Source organism: Eutrigla gurnardus, assembly GCF_963514095.1.
Source record: "Eutrigla gurnardus genome assembly, chromosome: 18".
Classification (NCBI taxonomy): domain Eukaryota; kingdom Metazoa; phylum Chordata; class Actinopteri; order Perciformes; family Triglidae; genus Eutrigla; species Eutrigla gurnardus.
Genome location: NC_139929.1, coordinates 11,743,774 through 11,765,319, shown reverse-complemented (window position 1 = coordinate 11,765,319; position 21,546 = coordinate 11,743,774). Strand labels below are relative to the sequence as shown.

Genomic DNA, 21,546 nt, shown 5'->3' with positions numbered 1-21,546 from the left:
AAATTTCTACACCACCCTTTGTATCATTTGCAAACACTTTTGTTGAGTGTAATAGCCTACTGGCCAAGGAGAGTAGAAGGAGGGGAGGGAGGAGAGAGAGGAGAGGGAGGAGAGGGAGGAGAGGAGAAGGAGGGGAGGGAGGAGAGGGAGGAGAGGAGAAGGAGGGGAGAGAGGAGAGGGAGTGGAGGGAGGAGAGGGAGGAGAGGAGAAGGAGGGGAGAGAGGAGAGGGAGGAGAGGGAGGAGAGGGAGGAGAGGAGAAGGAGGGGAGGGAGGAGAGGGAGGAGAGAGAGGAGAGGGAGGAGAGAGAGGAGAGGAGAAGGAGGGGAGGGGAGGGAGGAGAGGGAAGAGAGGGAGGAGAGGGAGGAGAGAGAGGAGAGGAGAAGGAGGAGAGGGGAGGGAGGAGAGGGTGGAGAGGAGAAGGAGGGGAGGGAGGAGACGGAGGAGAGGGAGGAGAGAGAGGAGAGGGAGGAGAGGAGAAGGAGGGGAGGGAGGAGAGAGAGGAGAGGGAGGAGATGAGAAGGAGGGGAGGGAGGAGAGGGAGGAGGCTCTCCTTCCATCTCTCACCTCCTTCCTCTGTCGCCCTGGTATTCATCTTCCTCTTCCCTCCTTCTGAACGTGTTGTAGAAACAGTGTGTGTGTGTGTGTGTGTGTGTGCCTTGTGTAGTGCTGCCAATGGCATCTGGTCCATGTTCAGCTTTGCCTTCAACTCAGTGTCTCTCATGCGTTTCCAACACGCTCTCTTCCGCTGCCTGTAAACGTATATATATATATATATATATATATATATATATATATATATATATATATATATATATATACATACATGGAGAGGCACAACCAAGTGGCTGGGATAGTACACAGGAACATCTGCAACCAGTATGGAATAGAAGTACCCAAATCCCAATGGGCCATACCACAGAAGGTGACTGAGAACAACAGGGCCAAGGTACTGTGGGACTTCAGCTTCCAGACTGACAAACAGCTCCTGGCTAACCAACCGGACATAGTGGTGGTGGACAAAGAGCAGAAGACAGTGGTGGTGATAGATGTGGCGATCCCAGCTGACGACAACATCAGGAAGGAGGAACACGAGAAAATTGAGAAGTACCAAGGGTTGAAAGAGCAGCTGGAACAGATGTGGAAGGTCAAGGCTAGCGTGGTCCCCGTGGTAGTGGGGGCACTCGGGGCAGTAACCCCCAAACTGGGAGAGTGGCTCCAACAGATCCCAGGAACAACATCTGAAGCCTCAGTCCAGAAGAGTGCAGTCCTAGGAACAGCCAAGATACTGCGCAGAACCCTCAAACTCCCAGGCCTCTGGTAGAGGACCCGAGCTTGAGGAAGACTCAGATACCACCCCACCAGGGGTGAGAAGGAGATTATTTATTTATATATATATATTTGGATGGATGAACCCACCATATCGGCGTCTATGTGATGGAGGCAGTATCTCTTCATGGCCTCTTTGTACGTCGAGATCAGCAGAGGGGGACATTCATCCTTTCCTCCTCCTCCTCCTCCTCCTCCTCCTCCTCCATTTTCATCATTGCTCTCATTCCCTCCTTCAGATGCAGCATCCGGTCCTCCTCCCTGCTCTCCCTCCCCCTCCACTCCTCCCATCTCCTGGTCTTTAGTTGCATCGTGAGGAACCAGAGATGTGAAATAGACGGGCTGAAGACGGGGAGGCGAGTACATTAATGTTAGATCCTATTAGCAAACATACACAACTCCAAAATATAATATAGCCTAGTCATTGTTGGGAGTTCATACAGAAAAACTGCTGAGTCATATTATGAGTTATTTTGTTCTCCACCAATTGTTCCCGTATTTTGTTATTGTTTTTGATTGTTTTGTTTTGGATGCAAATATATCTCATATTCAGATTATAATGATTATTTCACCCTGATATATGAGCTTTATGTAAATGAAATGTGATGATGTAAAGAAGCTTCCTCCTGTCCCTCCTTAAACTTTTTTTATAGATTTGTTTTGTTTGTTTCATATTTGTATGACAAATTTTATGTTATGCATTTGCCCAATGACAGCTGGGATCGGCTCCAGCCCCCCCGCGACCCTGAATACAGGATAAGCGGTAGACAATGGATGGATGGATGGATGGATGGATGGATGGATGGATGGATGGATGGATATTTTAATGTTATGTAAATGTTGTACTTTTTATTCGAAGAAAATAAAGGTCAAATAAAATCACTTTACAATAAACATCAGTAAAGATTTTCAACTTGATGAATTAGCTTGCGTTCCCTTTGGTCTTCCTGAGCGTTGTAGTCCAACGTTGAATCTGTAAAACACATATTGACTTACGAAGCGTCTCTCCAGCGTGCGTTTGATGTACTGAGGCGTGAGGCCGAAGTGAGGCAGGATGGAGAACATCAGCTCCCCGAGGCTGTCTGCTGTCACCACGCTGTTCAACCACTCGGTGTAGTAGATGGACTGGACGGAGACACAGACAAGCAGCGCTAACATACGTAGATATTTACATCTAAACCGAGGAACAACGAAGATGGGGCGCAGGTAATGGTCAAAGTAATGAACTCCCTGAGAGCCGAACCTAGAAAACAAAACAAAACAACAGAGGCAAGAAGAAGAGAAGACGTGATGAGACTGAGTTTAAAGGAGAAGACCGCCACTTTAGAAAGTAAAAAAAAAAAAAAAAAAAAAAAACTGCATACACTGCGTTCTCCTGGGCCAGCAGGAGGCCCGGTGTGTTCAGAGGCCAGTAGATCTCGGTGATCAGATAGCGTTTCTGAACGGTGATGGGGTCGTAGGGTCTCCTCAGGTCCCAGGTCTTCACGTAGCGGTCTTCCCGTAGCGGTCTTCCCCCGCCGTCACCAGCAAGTATCTGACAGGAAGGTCGAAGGACACGTTAATGGTAGGAAGCGATCATCCAATGGGTTTACAACAGGTCTTCAATGCCTATAGAGACCCAGTTGAGGGACCCCCTGTTACATATCATATAAAACTGTGTTCCTTATTAAACAATAATAATGTGTAGTGCAGCCTATAGTTCCATGTATAACAGTACTTTGTAATGATTTTGGACATATTTACATTTTGTGTTTGAAAAAAAGGTTTGGGATCAAATAATTTCGGGGACCCCTGCAGTAACTCTGGGGAGCCCCTGTTGAAATAGAGAATGTCTCTAATGCATGAAATGCATCTAGTTCATTGTTGCCACGGCAACCTGAACCTATTGTGGTTTGGACAGGAAGGCAGTGATGTCACGGCAAACGGAACCTATTGTCCCTTTGATGTAAAAGCAGTGATGTCACTGATGATGTCACTGCCTTTGATCTAATGTTTATAAAGCATTCACATAACTTGCAGACATAACTTAAGACTGCAAAGATTATTACATACCGTACATTTATGTTGACATAATTATACTGTATTAGATACAGATATTTATTTATTTAATTTGTTTTATTTATTATGATTATACTACCTTATATGAGATCTCAGGAATATATTTTGTAATTGTATCCTATTTATTGATTTCAACAAAGAAAACACAAACACTTTTTTTTTAAAGCTATTCTAGAGAACATTTTCATGGATCAGATGGATATCTCCCAGACACAGGCAGGTATGGCCAACAGGTTCAACACCCTGAAGGAGAAATATCACAAACTAGGGGAGGAAAACCAGGCCCTGCAGCAGGAAATCCACCAGTTTCACAAAGACCTCCCGGATGAAAAAGCCTTGCAGGTCAACATCGATGACATGAAGGCTTCAAACGAAGCCATGAGCTGCCAACACACCATCCTGCAGAAAGAACTCCTGCAGCTGAAGGCAAGGAAGCAGCGCGTCAAACGTTTGGAGGAATCTTACAGCGCTGCCAAAGCTCAGAAGGAGACAATCAGCCAGCAGAATGAGGCTTTGCAACGCGGGATTCAGGAGATGAACCAACAGTTCACGGACCAGAAAGCATTGCTGGAAAGAGAAAACGCAATGTTAACATACAAAGAAGATGCGATACGTCAAAATGCCGAACTGCAGCAAGAATTCCTGCGTCTCAAAGGAGAGCTCGACAGATTAAAGAGCCTCCGTGACGCGTGCCAGGAAAAAGTGGAGCGCATTGAAGCTCTGCAAATTGACAACGAAAACCTGAAACAGATAACCCTGGTTGTCAATGAGAAGGTCTTATTCAAAGACCGCCAACAGGAAGTTCACGCTCAGCTGGAAGCTGAAGAGATAACCTTGGTGGCACGAAACAAAGTCCTGGTAGAACTCCACTCTAAAGCCCTCAAGAAGCTCCTCATCAATGAGGAATGGGAGTTAAAGAACGAGAAGCTGAAGGAACAGACAGACGCCATGAAGCTGCAGAACGACAGCATCGCTGCAGAAATCCAGAGTGTGAACCAACAATTCACACTCCTGAACGGGTTAAAGTCCAGTTATAAATCCATGATGGACGAGAGTAAGTTTCTCACAAAGGAGAACAACACTCTGCAGAAACAGCTGCGGCAACTGCAGAAAACAATCCCCAACCAACAAGCCATGGAGGTCAAACACCACGCTATGAAGGACAAGAACGAGAAGCTGAAGGAACAGACAGACGGCATGAAGCTGCAGAACGAGCGCATCGCTGCAGAAATCCAGAGTGTGAACCAACAAGTCACACTCCTGAACGGGTTAAAGTCCAGTTATAAATCCATGATGGACGAGAGTAAGTTTCTCACAAAAGAGAACAACACTCTGCAGAAACAGCTGCGGCAACTGCAGAAAACAATCCCCAACCAACAAGCCATGGAGGTCATACACCACGCTATGAAGTACAAGAACGAGAAGCTGAAGGAACAGACAGACGCCATGAAGCTGCAGAACGAGCGCATCGCTGCAGAAATCCAGAGTGTGAACCAACAAGTCACACTCCTGAACGGGTTAAAGTACAGTTATAAATCCATGATGGACGAGAGTAAGTTTCTCACAAAGGAGAACAACACTCTGCAGACAGAGCTGCAGCAGCTGCAGAAAGCGATCTCCAACCAACGAGCCGTGGAGGCCAAACACCAGGCCATGAAGTCGGAGTACGAGGCCCTCAGCCGAGAAAACGCCGCTCTGCAGAGTCAGAGTGTGGAGCTTTGTCATGTTCTCCGGGGGGAAACCCCTCTGACCGCCGTCTACGACCACATAAGGGAGGAGAAGAACAACGCCAAGCAGGAGAACAAGAAACTTCGTAAGGAACTCCAGAAGCTCTCCAAGAGAGCTGACAAGGAAAAAGCTCTGGAGGCGAAGTGTACGGCGATGAGGGCGAAGAAAGACGCCTACTGCACAGAGCGGGTCACCCTCAAACAACAGCTCGCCTCCCAGTACTCAACGTTAGACCAGAGTGTAACAGTTGAAATTCCCACCTAAAAAGTGAATTAACTAATATCATCAGGTTTTACTCCGGGTGCGCCGGTTTTCCCTGAATAAAAAAAATTAATTCGGCCGTTCCCACATAAAAAGTGAATTAGATAACATCATCGGGTTTTACTCCGGGTGCGCTGGTTTTTTCCCTGAATAAAAATCTAATTAATTCGGCCGTTCCCACATAAAAAGTGAATTAGATAACATCATCAGGTTTTACTCCGGGTGCGCCGGTTTACCCTGAATAAAAAAAATTAATTAGGCCATTCCCACCTAAAAAGTGAATTAACTAACATCATCAGGTTTTACTCCGGGTGCGCCGGTTTTCCCTGAATAGAAAAAATTAATTAGGCCATTCCCACCTAAAAAGTGAATTAACTAACATCATCAGGTTTTACTCCGGGTGCGCCGGTTTTTTCCCTGAATAAAAATCTAATTAATTCGGCCGTTCCCACATAAAAAGTGAATTAGATAACATCATCAGGTTTTACTCCGGGTGCGCCGGTTTTCCCTGAATAAAAAAAATTAATTAGGCCATTCCCACCTAAAAAGTGAATTAACTAACATCATCAGGTTTTACTCCGGGTGCTCCGGTTTTCCCTGAATAAAAAACCTCTCCGGGAACCATCACCTTACCGCGGTGGAGTGGTTTGTGTGTCCCTATGACCCTGAGGGCTGTGTTGTCTGGAGCTTTGTGCTCCTGTAGGGATTCCCATGGCAAATTGGTCTCAGGTGAGGGGCCAGACTAAGAATGGTTCAAGAAAGACCCCCTGAAAAACCAAGAAAGAAGAGGGGTTATTTACATTTTCGGAAGAATCTTTTTTTTCATATATATATATATATATATATATATAGTGTTGGGAGTAACGCGTTACAAATTACACATTACTGTAATGCATTACGTTTTGCTGTAACGCGGTAATGTAAGGCAGTACAACAAAAAAAACTGGTAATATTTTACTCGGTACAAATCTCAGTAACGTGCGTTACAATGCATTTTAAACCCGAAATCAATTGCCTCGACATTCGCGATCGCGAGATGGGCATACGCTCTACTTTTGGAAAAGTGTGAAAGCCAGTCCGTGTAACTCTACACTATGTTAATGAATCGCTGTTGTTAGCAGGCTCCATGAGCTGGACACCGACTGACGGAGCGGCTCCCGGTCGGTCAGAGCGCAGCCGACCCCGGCAGTCACACCGAGGATCAACAGCTGAGGGCGGCGGCGAAGAGGCGGAGGCTTCGATTCTCTCCGTCGGTTTTGAACCGAGCTGCAGGTGTCTGAGAGGGCGGGCTCTAACAGAGACAACAGCCAAACGCCGTCAAGTCGGACAACAAAGTCAACGTGACGGTGCTCAAGCGATAGAACAGCAAACCAAAGAGGATATGTTATATATGTTATATATATATATATATTTATATATATACACACACACATACATACATATAGGCCTACACACAAACACACACACGCAAGGCAACATGTGGAAGGCCTTCTTTTTTTCAGTATATTTGTATTATCATTCTATGGGCGGGGGGGACACTCTCTTGCTAGCTTTCCAACATTACATACCCCAGCTTTAAGGCCGTGACAACAATCACATTTCTCTGCAGAAAGGTCTACGATATTCTCAGGTCTATTTCAAGGAATATCTTCCCTGATAAGATGTAGACACTCTTTTGTTTTTAGATTTTTGAAACCGCCAATTGTCGCAGGCTGAATTCTGGCATGGTGTTGCTTTTCCTATTCCCCGCCTGGTATTTCACCGAAGGATATTTCGGTTATGTTTTTTTCAACTACATTTCCCATCGTCCGTGTCGCTGTTTTTGTGTCGCGTGATGGCTCGCACATGCGCAAGGTACAAGCCAGTGTCGTTGTTACAACATGCCGACGTTTACAAAAACTTCCCGACTTTACTTTCAAAATAAAAGCTAGATTTGAACGCTATCAGGCAACACCCTTATTTGCAAAATAATTCAAACACTATCTGCGCAATGATCTCCCCTGTGACGCCGACATTCTTTTTCAGTCATTTTGTGCTACTTGTCAGTTTCTGCAATATGACCATAAATGGTCCAATTTGTTTTCTGAATCATCTGTTTGTTATTCTATGGGCTTTACTTTTTGTCCTTTCTTGTTGTTGCTGGATATAAACTATCGAAAAGTTATACTGCAAATATATCATGATTGACATTGCCGTATATTTCATCTAAATACATTTACAATAAGCAACATTTTCATGCCACTTACTTTAAAGTTTCAATTTCTACACCACCCCTTGTATCATTTGCAAACACTCTTGTTGAGTGTAATTGCCTACTGGCCAACTTGATTTCGCATGAGTCTGTTTTTATCAACCAGGCAAAGTGAGCAACTGCCCTATGCTATAATGAGCAAATTATAAACTGAAATAATAGAGGGCCTTAAATCAACATCTCCATTAGGGCCTATTACAAAAATATATATATATATATTTGGAGGAGCTTTACTACTTCAGTATATTGTGCATACATGGTGTACTTTAGTAAATAGTAAAGTTGTGCTTAATCAAGACGAAACACACGAATGCAAAATAACCCAACGTTAATTCATAATTTTTACAGAGTGGGATTCATTCGTGTGCCATGTTGTTGAACGCTTACATCAAGTCGGGCTTTTACTTTGAAAGGTATGCAACGTGAAGTGTGGACGTTATTGCCAGGACCTTTACGCGGATGGAGGTGTAAAATAATTGACAATAAACATATATCGTATGCCTCCGACAAAGTGCAGGCGGCGTGTGCAGCAGTTTGAGCCAATAAATGATTAATGATACGGGTATCTCCTGAAGGTGTCGTGTGAAACTTCGCGGCCGCTGACAGCTGTTTCGACTCGGTGAAATGGAGCACATCCGCACGCCAAAGGTAGCTAACATTTCTAGCTAGCGTGCATTGCAAATGGATGGGATACCGTCAGCAGCTCGGCCTGTGTTGTAGTGATATCTGGGTTTAGCAGTTAGCAATGTTTAGACATGTTTGTGTGTGTGTGTGCTTGTGCGTGTGGCTCTAATGGCACGATGACTCGCAGGTGTCGCCAGCAGCTCGGAGTGTCGGACGTGACGAGCATCAGTGAACTCTTGTTTTTATCCCGTACAGCAGATAGCCGGGCGTTCACTTTTCAATGTTAACACCTGCACGCCCTGGTATTGATTGAGTCAACGTTACGCTGTCAAGCCAGGCAGTGCCTCCAGTCTGGTAGTGTTTGTAGGTGTTCACACCCATGGGTGATCGCTGTAGGACTGCCAGTCCTGTATATGTGTAGTAGTAACCTTTCCTGGCAGTTATCTTAAACGTACGACCAAAGCAACCAACGACTGTGGAATGGTTTGACTGGTCAAGTCAATTACATCACCTGACTCCCAAATCACTCACTGAAGGTAGACAGGACTTGCAGAGCCTCACAAGAAAAAAGCTACCAAGTGGCTGGAGATGTGTATGGGTTCTATACTTCAGACGGTCAAGTTTCATGTGTTGTCATTCTACACATCAGACAGAAAAATGCAGGTGGTAGAACATTTACATCACACACACACACGGAAGAAAACTTTTTATTATGTTGGACTACAGTGGATGATTTGTAGCCATATATTGCATTTGCTTATTGTATGAGACATTGTCAAATAATGTTTCAGGCCATAAAGTTAAGGGCTTATGTATTAAATATCAAGGTGCATACCTTCAAATTAAATCATACAGCACTTGATGTTCATAATCATTGTTTACCATTGTCCAAGTAGCCTACATATAGATTGCATCATCAAAGCTTCAGGTAGCTTTCCCGTGACATGAACAACTCATATGTGAACAACGTTGTTTCTGCTCACAGACATACTTTAGGCTCACACCTAATATATTATAGAACGTGTATTTATGTAAGTGATTGAGAAGGGGTGTGTATGTTGACAGGTGAGTTTTCCTCATCATGGTAGGAAGCTGTGTGAACTCATTTTAGCACAATTGCCTATAGAATAAGGCTATGCTGGGATCACGTGGGTGTGATTGCATACAGACTGGGTGTGGCCCTACTGTCTCAAGTCTTCCCAGTGTTTGCTTGAATAAAACAGTGACGGAGAGCTTTATTGCTTTCCAGTAGAGCAAACATCACTTGAGGGGGGAAAAAAGACGAAGAAAAAACGATCTCTTTAGTGTTGTGAGAGTCTTGTTTGATGTTACCGTTTTCAAGTTGTAATAAGTGGTCAACCTGCCAAATAAGCTGATGCTCACCTTCGAAAAATGCATGCAATTTTAGAGCTATGTGGTGAATATTGTATGTAGTTTAATGAAGCGTAGCTTTAATTGAATTATTAGTTTATACCGAATATAATCATCATCAACCTACTTATGAGACTAACTCACATATTCACTCAAGCACCCTGTCTTCTATATGCTAAAAGGCCAGTCTATGACAGAGCTGTGTCCGCCTGGTTGCCGGGAGATAGAGATAGGCTCAATTGTTTAATCCTATCTGAGAACACCCGGAAAACGGAAACAAAGGCCAGGATATCTGAGTCAACCAGGGAGCCGCTATGATGAATCATGGATTTGGACTGTTTGCTGCAATTACTGCCAACTGTTGAAATTCTGCTTTAGCCACAGAGTGGAGGTCACTTGTAACAATGGGCTAACTTTGTTTTACTATAAGGAAAGTAAAAGGTATTTGAGAGGAATGTTACAAAGTCCACATCAGCAGTATTTCTTTTCGGTTTTTCAGACAGTTTCTTAGCATACATGCCTGTCAAGTTGGGAAAGTCTTGTGAAGGTTTGTTTTGGCTGTTGCACCACAACTCTCTTCCTGTGTTAAAATGTATTAAATGTTCTCCTGTACAGTATGGGTGCTTATGCGCACGGGAGGAGTATATAAGAATACATTTTGAATAACTGAGAAGTAGAGAAATTTATGGTTGAATTTTATTTTCAAACAAAAACAAATATGGGAACCAGATGGTTCATGCACTTTAGCATTACATTTTCACATTGTTCAATCAATATCATAATTAGGGACATTAAAATGGAACTGGCAGCTGAAAGGTAGTGGTCAGAATTAAGTGGTGTGCCAGCTGGAGCCAGTACCAAGTGCCACTTACAGCAATTGTCTGTTAGCAAGATCCTGTCTTTCTTCAATTCAGTATATACTTTAATGAAAACCCAGCTGAGGATGTTTAAAGGTCTTGACCTGCTGATGAATGTTGCCATTGTGTGTCTGTGTGGCGTTGCAGGTGGAGCAGGTGCGTCTGTTGGATCGCTTCAGCAACAAATCCACAAATGGCACACTGTACCTCACAGCAACACATCTCATCTTTGTGGAGAGCAGCTCCAACAACTCAACATCTGCCGCACAGGAGATCTGGGTGAGTCGTTTTGGTGGAGACTGCTTTCTGCCAGTATGACGGGTATTATTCACAGGCTGTTTTTTTCACCAAGTTTACCACACTAGGCCAGGATTTGATGGAAAATGTTTTCAGTGTCTCCTGCCTTTGTGTGCCCAAGAATTCTCTGCTGATGGTGCCAATTTACCAAGTCACGCTCATTTGACCATATGGACTTGCTTTTAGCCTCAATTCACTTTGAGTCTGCCATATACTTTATAATGTATGCACTCCCACACTGGAAGGACTATGCCATGCAATGTTGCCGGAAGCTTCTTGCAAAACCATTGCCGCTGCTGTCCTCAACGCGTCTTTTGCTGTGAATATGCAGAGAGTTTCAAAAAGTGACATGAGTGTGGTCACGGCCGAGTCGTCTGCAACCTAATGTAGTGTGGAGGTGCATTGGTGGGGTGTTGGGCCAAAGCACAGGTTATGCAAGCTTGTGTTTGGTAAGAGGAAGTAGGGTAAAGATTCAAAAGCCTCTGATGGTGTTGGGGTATGCATGAAAGAAAATACTATATTTTTCTACCCTGTTATATGACGGAGAGGGAAATAGTACTCTGGTCTGCATTTTGGAGAGGTTAGAGTGGTTTAAAATGCTTTGCGCAGCAGATCCTGGGCCATGACCTCATCCCCACCATCCTTCCTGTTTTTTGTGCTGAGAAAAGGGAATATCTTTTTCCTCTGTTTTTTTTTTTTGTTTTTCTGGTGTAGCATGCATTGCTGTCTCCTTCTGTATCCTGTGTGTGCTGTAGGTGCCTGTATGTAGGTGCCTGTCACCACGTGCCAGCATACTCATGTGTCTGCATTTCTGGATGCAATTTAAAATGAGTCAGTTGTTCAGAGAGAGGGAGTTTCTTCAAATGTTATCGTGCCTTATGAATTATTAACCCGCGTTTGAGTTATTGTCTCAACAGCTGTGGTGACATCAGGATATACTTTGTGTTTGCGTGGGCGTGTGTCGGTTTCACTGGTCGTTACCAATGCAGATGAATGTGCATCTTAATGATTCCCCGTGGTTGGAATCCCTGTAGAATTCAAACTGCCCTCGTTGAATATGGTGATGAATTGAGTTTGCCCTCCTTGCCCTCTGCACTTCATGGCATTAAAATACTTTTTTTTATTATTTTGTAATGTGGAACAAACCGCAACCTTCTTCTGCTAATTCTTATTTACTTCAGATATTTATTATGACTTTTAAATGCTAATAGGCATGAAAGCCCATTTTACAAAATTTACTGTAGAAAATACTTGAATAGGTGTGCTGCAGGTGAACCAGTGCCAGGTTAATTGTGCCTTTTTAAATATTTTAAATTATTACCCTGGCTTTGCTTTGTAAACCAATGACTTCCTTATAAATCATCATCATAAATAAAATGTTGAATTGTTTGAGATGAGTCAAGGAGGGTATATACAGTACATTACAGAAGGTGCAGAACGTTTGTAGTTGTAATTAAAATAACAAATCAAAAACCATTAACTTAAGATCATCACTTCTCTTTTGCTCTTTTACTTCCCTCCTCCACAGATTTTGCATCACCACATAGCATCTGTGGAGAAGCGTTCGCTGACCACCACAGGATGTCCTCTGTTCATCCAGTGTCGCAATTTCAGGGTGGTTCATTTTGTGGTACAGAGAGAAAGAGATTGTCACGACATTTACAGCTCGCTGCTGCGTCTTCTACGGCCTGGTGGGTTTCACTTTGTCTGTCTACCATCTGTGTTTTTATCTGTCCGTAGTTGTTTGCGTTTTGTTACAAGGCTCTTTCTCTGGTTTCCTTCTCATTTGATTAGTATCGTATGAGGAGCTCTATGCGTTCTCCTACAACCCAAAACAGAACGACCAACAAAGAGAGGAAGGATGGCAAATCATCGACCTCGGGGCGGAGTTTGAGAGGATGGGCGTCCCCTGCGACCAATGGCAGCTCACCAACGTCAACAGAGACTACAAGGTAGCTTCTTCGTTACTGATACTGAAGTCATAACTGCTTTTTTTATTCACTACAGTGTCATGGAATGTCTTATTGAGATTCACAGCCAAGAGTTACATCACAGTAAAAATACACCTGTTTATATGAGCATCAGGACTAAATGTTTACACCCCATAGATCATGTCAATCATACAAAGAGATTTATTAGTCGCACAGAAATATATTTTTAACAAAAGTAACTATGTAAAAGAGTAAAAAAAATATATATATAGTGCTCCCAAATGGTAGTCAGCAAGTATTCTGTCCGGTTAAAGCTGGACTCGCTGACTGTTGTTGAACCTTGGAACCATCTCTGTGTGCCTTAAACACCTTCTGCTACAATGACAGCAAATTACAAGGACTAGACTGTTTGTTTATGTCACATGATCACCGAGCCAAATTTAAAAAAAGCATGCATATGGTTTAGTTTATTTTTTGACACTTGGTATTACTTTTTTGCGTTTGTGTAAGTTGTCCAGGCTTGCCTGCTCAAACACAAGGCACTCTTTGGTGTAATAAACTGTCTTAACTCAGGGTGTGGTGGCATTTTAAGGTATTAGTTAATACTGTAAATTGGAGAAACCAGTTTGACATTACTACATATTATGAAAACAGTATACATACAGGTCCAGAAGAGGGCGCTAGAGCTACACTTTTTACTCCAAATACTAGTATGACGGGCAAGCAGGGCTTCAGTCCGTGAGAGTGATTATTTATAGGGAAGTGCTGAAACCAAACTTTAGCTGATCTTGCTTTTAACCTTTTTCTCCAACATAACATGTTTACACAGAGACTAGTTAAGGGTAGAATCATCTATTGTTTTGAACTGAGTAATACTAATGCTCACAAACCAGCAGACGTCTGCCCATATCTTTTCTTCTTCATGTGTGTGTATGTGATGTGTGCATGTTTTGTTTTCCAGGTGTGTGAGACATATCCAAGGGACCTGTATGTTCCCATCACAGCCAGTAAGCCTATCATTGTGGGGAGTTCCAAGTTCAGAAGCAAAGGACGCTTCCCTGTACTCACATACTTCTACCAAGAAAAGAAGGTACTGTAATAACCGAATCAACCATTTAATAGTGTATTATAAGTCATCAAGTTTGGTTTCGTATTTTTAGTATTCTTCTATCACTTCATTCTTTAATTGTTTTTATGATTGTTTAATAAAACACAAAGCCCAGTTAGAAGTCCTTAGTGGGTGCTGCAGTGTATTTGACTTTCCAACCACAACATGCATACTTACTGTGAATATAGGTAACAGGAATGGTTCTCCACAAGGTGGTGCTAGAGGAAATACCTTGTTCCAAAATGTCTGTTGAACAGCCATTACTAAACACACACACACACACACACACACACACACACACACACACACACACACAAGGCATGCAAATTCCTGATTTTCTAGTAAAACAAGTGTCTGAGCAGAGAGCTGACCCCGACTCGTCTACTTTCTATAAGACATTACTACCGATGCCTGTCCATAACTCAAACTAAATAAGCAAAATGACAAATTCATTCAATACATCTATTGAAATAAAAACTCATTGTCTGATTGATAAATATTTAATATTCATTTTGTTAGGCTTAAGTAGACTTGTGTGAGCTGTTATTCTAGTTGAGTCAGTGACAGAAGGAATGATGGATGTTATTTTTCAAATGTTCTAGGTAGCAAGTTCATTTATAATGTACATTTCAGCAACAAGGCAATTCAAAGCACTTTGCATAAAATATTAAATACATCGAGATAAAGTGAAGAAACACATTATAAAAGAATAAGAATAGATATAGAATGCATAATATAAGATCAAATATAAACTGAATAATAACTATAATATTAAAATCTACTCTGTTATTTTCTTTTCTACACCAGCTGTGGTGATTTGACATTTCCAGACAGACATGGACTCACCACTGGTCTCTACTAAACCGAAATAAGCATTATTCTGCTCCCTCAGTTCTAGTTCTGGTTGATAATTTAGCAGCAGCGCTTTGTATTTTATGGTTTTATGGTTCTCGGTGTGATACTCCCTTCACCCTGGCAGGCGGCGGTGTGTCGATGCAGTCAGCCTCTCTCTGGGTTCAGCGCACGATGCTTGGAGGATGAGAGCATGCTGCAGGCCATCTGCAAAGCCAATCACAACAGCCGATTCGTCTACGTCATGGATACCAGGCCAAAGGTAACAGCCAAACAAAAACCTTCTTCTGAAATGTTCTTAAATGTGCCGTGTAACTGGGTTCAACACGATATTAAACGTTTGAAAAGAGCAGCTGGAGATTTGCAATTAATTTGTTTTCGTTGGCTGGGGGGTTTCTGTCCTACAGTTGAATGCACTAGCTAATCGAGCAGCAGGTAAAGGCTATGAGAATGAGGATAACTACTCCAACATCCGCTTCCAGTTCGTTGGCATTGAAAACATCCACGTAATGAGGGCCAGCCTGCAGAAGTTGCTAGAAGGTTAAACACATGTTGCCACACATACATTTTTTTTTTGCAGATTATAAAGGGCACTTTTATGATTTTCCAACAAGGTAATCAGTAAATGTTTAATCTGGAATTGCATCTCTCAGAGATTGGGAAGAAGTCTCTTTCCATGAGTGACCACCTGGTTGGCCTGGAGAGCAGTGGCTGGCTCCGGCACATCAAGGCCGTTGTAGACGCAGCTATCTTCCTCGCCAAGGTAAAAAAGAAAACCCCTTTCCTGATACTTGATTTTAGTTTCTCTAAAACAGATATAATTGCACTTTAACATGGTTTTTATTTGAAAGTAACATGTGGCATATTCCTAACGTTTAAAAACTTGACCTTAATCTCACTGCTCATTGACGGCCCATCTCCACTAGTCTGGTACTCATAGACTCTGATTGTCAACGACTGCTTCCTCTGCTCCCCGTCTTCACTCTTGCCCCAGGCGGTGACCGTGGAAGGAGCCAGTGTGTTGGTTCACTGTTCAGACGGATGGGACAGAACAGCCCAGGTCTGCTCACTGGGGGTCCTGCTTATGGATCCTTACTACCGCACCATCAAGGGCTTCATGGTAGCAACCACAAACACACACACACACACAAGCTAAAAGCAGAACTAAAGGCCTGACAAAGATATATGAATGTACTCTTCTACTAGTTTGTGTGTCTCTGACTCCAAACTTCCTCACACTTGTCTTCTAGGTGCTGATAGAGAAAGACTGGATCTCCTTTGGCCATAAGTTTGCTGACAGGTGAGGTTGCAGCTGGATCAAATTAAGCCTTCAGACACAGACACACACATTTTATGTACTTTATTTCAGTCAGGTTACAAGTCAGGTGTCATTAAGAATCCAATTTTTTTTGAATGATCCAACAGGATAAAACAGATCAGCACATTGTTATACTGTATTACAATTTCAGGGATACAAGAAAAATCTCTGTTTCGGCATTTGTAACCCAGATTCTCAATGGTGGATATCAATGATTGATACTTTACATTCTTAGAAAAGTAGTCTTCCATAAACAGATCAAATGCACATGACTAAACCTTGTGTACTTTACTAATTCTTTAAGTTATTATGTAACTGTTATTGCCTTTGAATTGTTTGCCCTTAGGTGTGACCAGCTGGACGGGGATCCAAAGGAAGTGTCCCCTATCTTCACTCAGTTCCTGGAGTGTGTCTGGCAGCTAACGGAGCAGTTCCCACAGGTGTGTTGGAGTGTATAACGTGTGTCATATTTACACAGGCTAATGGGTCTGAAATGCATTATGGTTATTGTATTTGTTTTATGATAACCCTCTCCGTAGGCATTTGAATTCAGCGAGTGGTTCCTGCTGCAGATTCATGAACATGTTCACTCCTGTCAGTATGGAAACTTCCTTGGCAACAATCAGAGACAGAGGGAGGACTTGCAGTGAGACCAACACACACACACACACACACACACACACACACACACACACACACACATTGATTTCCAGATTGTATTACCTTTATTACCCAGTGTGGGAAAGTGCTTGTGCGGCATCAGGCTAAAACAAACATAATTAATAATATAATCCCAATCTGACAAATATACTACACATGCAACACACCCTATCAAGCAACATGGCCTACTCTCTTGTATGTTTTCACAGGGTCCCCACACATCCTGGGAAACAATTAATCAGTTTTCCATTCATTGACAACAAATGAGAGAAAAAATCAAATGTCTTATCCTATTTTCCTTTATTTGAGAATGAACTAGGCCGTCAATCAACTAAATTGGATGACATTTTTCATCTAAAAGGACAAAGTTATGATCAGGATCACAGTAAGGTTTGAATTGTTTGTGAGAGTTTCTGGACCAGAGTATTTTAAATCGGCTTCTCTCAGTTATATTGTGGAAAACTACTGCTGAAACCTCTCTGCACAACAACTTTACCCTCAGGTTCCAACTAAGAAACCTAACCTAACCAAATACCATGAACCATGAACACACTCCCAAGTCACATGACACGGTCGCACATACAGTTTGGATAACCTAACACAACATTGCTCTCTTCCCGACTTGTTTTAAACAGTTGAATTATGTTAAAACATTTTCAGTGAGAATGCTGGACCAGCCAAACATACTTTAATGAAATCATCCAATAAAAGTTCTTGTTTTTGACAGGCTCAGATTGTATCTGACATTATTATTGACAGTATTTTTATGTTTTACCTTTTAAGAAAAATTTGTGTTATCAGACTCTTTGTATTCTACCAAATAATAAAGGGTTGCAAACATTGCTTTAAATTATTTACCATATACTGACTGTATATGTCTTACCCATCTCTGCACTGGAAGCATGAATAATTCAACAAAACATATAGAAGCATGGACTGAAAACATTCTTTTTGATAGAACACACACACACACATATATGACAATAATAGGAGTTTTTGTGTGTGGTAGCAAGATCAATCTTGTTTTCTGAAAACCTTAACAATTACACCACTGGACTGTGTTTACATGTATGTATCAATGTATCTCAAACTGCTGTGCTGTGTTCCAGGCTGAGAGAGCGGACCCACTCACTGTGGGCATATCTAATGAGTGAAAAGCAGAACTACTTGAATCCATTCTACAGCCTTGCGTACGCTGAAGCACACCCTGTGCTGGAGCCTTCCACTCTACCCTACCATTTCAAGTTAGTACACCCGTCCTGCTGCTGTAACGTATTTAAAGAGTTTCATTTAAATAAATATCTGTTGAGACACTTTCTATCTGCAATGGTGAATGAGCCTATATGCCACTGATGAAAACATTCCCATATTTATTATGTGCAGTATATCAAACTGTGTTTCTTTGGCAACATACCCAGATAAAAAAAATGCTGCATCACTGTTTTTCTCCATTGTCTAGACACAAAAAGGTACTACGCACACAAGTCTGAAAACTGAAAATGACTCCATTCTGCTTAACTGAAAGCATCCTCAATCAAAAATCATTCTTTTCACTCTGTTGTCCCTGTCACTTTACAAGGCATCTTCCAATTTTGTTCTTGTTTCCAAGGTTCTGGAGGAACATGTACCACCAGTTTGATCGGTCTATGCACCCACGTCAGTCTGTCCTCAAAACCCTTGTAACTCTGAGAGAGAACAGCAGGAAGGCAGAGAGCACATTGGAAGCACTGGAGAATGTGAGTTGATGCATGCAAATTCTCTCTCCTTTCTCCTCCTCTCTTCCTCCTCCATTATAATTGTATTAGAAATATTATATTATTAGAAATAACTAGGGCTGTCAATAGATTCAACATTTTAATCAGATTAATCACAAGGTCGCAATATATATATGAAAATTCCCATTTTCTCTGTATATTGTCGTGGGAACGGAGAGATAAATGACAGAAGGTTCCTAATATCATGGGTTAATTATCTTGTGGCTAACAAAAGTGTATTGTGGGAGAAAGAAATGGTGGAGAAAGACACCACCATTACTTTTCTTGTTATGATGAATATCTTGAGATGAAATAATTGCAACCGGCTGCTCTCAGTCACCAAAAACATTTTAGTGGATGCACATATATTAATATTCAAGCTCAAATATGCCATCGTATTTAGATGACCAAAGGGTGAAAAGTGAATGGCTGCATAAACATTGTGCATTTCTGAATTCCTGAATGAAAACGTCCCTCTGTCGTCTTCTTCCTCCCTCTCTGTTCAGCGGCTCTGCCAGCTCGGCGTGACCCCCGTTGTGACATCTGACACCCTTGCACCTCCACCCACCAGAGATCAGCGCTCCAACACCCTCCCGCCACGTCCCGATTCCCTCATTCTGGGGGCGCCCATAAACCACAAAGAAGTGCAGCGGCGTGAGGAGGACGAGCAGGAGGACGAGGTCGGCGAGGAGGCCACGGAGAGCACCGACACGGAGCGAACGGTGGAGGGAAGCAGCGGCACCGAGAGCAGGAAGCAGAGCTACGGAGAGCTGGAAGGGACATACGACAGCGAGTTGGCCAAAGAGGAGCCAGCTGTTGTCAGCCTGGAGTTTGGAGTGGCACGAATGACCTGCTGAGACCAAACGGGGGGATTGTGGGATACTGAGGGACAGACGTGACTGAGTGAGAGGGCTTACTGAAAGTAATTGCGTGTCATGGGGAAGCCGTCATTCTGTATGTGATAATGTGCTGATTACGTAATGGTCCTGAATGGGCAGAGTGAATGAAGTTGTATGCGTGTATAGTCTAAATCTCAATGGAAAGCCTCATTATAACGTCATATATTGCACCTATAGAAAAAAAAGCTTGTTTTTTTTATGAATGTTGAAAAGCACTATAGAGAATTAATGAATAGAATAAGAGAATAAATTGATTCAAAAAATAGCGGCTCTTTTAGTTTGTTCATCTTTTTATATAGTTCTAAATATATGGCCTTGATATTCTCGACAAATAATCATATTTCTCCACATTAACACCCAAGGATTACATTTTTTGGCACCCGGAATATTCAATCTCATCCAAAGGCTTGAATCCAGCCTAATCTGAATGTTGTTCGTGACCGGAGCTTGATTTGCTCCAATATGGGTGATTGAAAAAATAAAACATCAAATTCTGCATTAAAAGAGATAATCTAGCACAGGAAGGCAGCACTACTCCCTGACTAAACACGTTTAGTTGGAAGTACTCACTGGTCATGGTCAAAATGGACAAATGGACTGTGACGTTCAGACCCTGAAAAGGTTCAGCTGTTTACTGTTGCCCTCATTGATCATTTGATCCTATTTTACATCTCGCATTGATTAGATAATCTGATTTACTAACATGCATTGATCCCCAAATCCTATTGGTCATCCTTGTCTGCCGTGTCAATGGCGGAATATTTTGACAGCTGATCCTCATCAGGGGTGACTGTCACAGATACAATGGGACAAGGTGTACTGATACATGCTTGACTCTTTAATTCTTCTCCTTTAAGTTCTGAAATGTAATTTAACTGGACAGAACGTATTGTAGATGCTAATAAACTATTAAAATATTTTTCTGACTATGTATAAAATATTGTAGGAAATGGTAAACTATATTTATTGGATTAAGGAAAAATCCATACATTTCTTGTAGTTGTCATCGCATCTTGGAACAGGGCAGTTTTATACACCCTTATTTTTTACTGGGTTAGGTTTACTGCCCTGCTGCCCTGGGGATGAGGCATGTTAATGTAGCCTGGACATTTATTTTTGAGTTTTGGCTCAGCTTTTATTAAAGACCATAATAATTCTGTGTTAATTCCAGACTCAAGGTTGTAACTTCGCTTCATATCGGAGCTCAGAAAGGATTTGAACTTCATTGGATTCCCGTACAAGCAAACATCTTCCTCGCATTGCTGCAGAAAGACGAGATGTAAAACCTGGACGATGTCGGCGTGTAGTGAATGTGTGATTTCACTTTCTCTGCAAATTCATGGCAATCTACATGAATTTTAGTTTGTGTAGTGCTGTGTGTGGCACTGAAGGAAGCAAAGCACAACTTGACAACGCCACCGACTCCGGCCTGTGTGCTTCTAAATACTTAATGCTAGCAGAACTAGTTCCTGCTGAAACACCGCCCTCCTCGCTGTCCTCACATGCTGTAGGAAGAAGTGGTGTGTTATACCTACACACACACATTCACACTGCAATCAGACAAACAGGGCACTGGACTCAGCTACAATAGAAAGATGACCTGGCAGTGCAGCGCGGTGTGATTTGTTACCCCCGTGTCAGCTTTCTCCGGAGCTCCAAACTCTTTGCAATCAGAGGAAAAAGGGCACAATAATTGGCACAAGTGTCACTTTTCATCCTTCTTTTATCTCTCTCGTGTTCGCTTACAAGGTTTCTCCAGCTGCTTACGTTTTTAATCCGACTTTAGTGACATCTTTAAGGAATGATTTGTGCAAGATCCTTTATCGTGCCTTATTACAATCAAAAACATGTCGTTTATTTGATGGAGTTGGTATTCATTTCTATATTAATAGGTTCATTGAAGTTGCTGATGAGAAGTAATCATTCGCTTTAAGCCATCATAGCTTTTCTAAGATGCTCTCTATTTGGAATTCTGACGAAGCAGTGCGTCAGTTTAATGCACCTCCAACACTATGTCCCTATAGTGTCAGTTGGAGAGATCTCGCTGTAGCCTACTTGTGCATGTTACCTCACATTAAATATTGAGGAGTCTCCTCCACAGTTAAGCTGCTGGGGGTTCTCCCAGGGCTTTGAATCATTCAGATGAGTACTGCACGGCATGCTGGGAGAACACTCCTAAGGACAAGGAGGGAATACTGTACTTCCACTCAACATAAACACTACATGTCTGTAGAGAGCCACATAGATATG

At 42.4% G+C, this 21,546-nt stretch overlaps 1 protein-coding gene across 1 annotated transcript; it reads left to right on the top strand.

Annotated features, from left to right (window-relative positions):
- Positions 1-8,044: 8,044 nt before the first annotated feature.
- Positions 8,045-19,575, top strand: mtmr6 (myotubularin related protein 6). Its single transcript, XM_084033109.1, has 15 exons — positions 8,045-8,273; positions 10,625-10,756; positions 12,303-12,465; positions 12,569-12,726; positions 13,667-13,795; positions 14,793-14,927; positions 15,073-15,205; positions 15,319-15,428; positions 15,660-15,785; positions 15,916-15,965; positions 16,330-16,423; positions 16,523-16,629; positions 17,753-17,887; positions 18,253-18,379; positions 18,904-19,575. Exons 1-15 carry the CDS (start codon positions 8,250-8,252, stop codon positions 19,252-19,254), a joined length of 1,974 nt encoding a protein of 657 aa, XP_083889235.1. The 5' UTR covers positions 8,045-8,249; the 3' UTR covers positions 19,255-19,575.
- Positions 19,576-21,546: the final 1,971 nt, after the last annotated feature.

Coding starts and splice junctions, on each gene's coding strand:
- mtmr6 (XM_084033109.1), top strand. CDS start 8,250: ATGGAGCACATCCGCACGCCAAAG. Junction 12,466..12,568: donor GCTGCGTCTTCTACGGCCTG/GTGGGTTTCACT, acceptor TCATTTGATTAG/TATCGTATGAGGAGCTCTAT. Junction 16,630..17,752: donor AGACAGAGGGAGGACTTGCA/GTGAGACCAACA, acceptor GCTGTGTTCCAG/GCTGAGAGAGCGGACCCACT.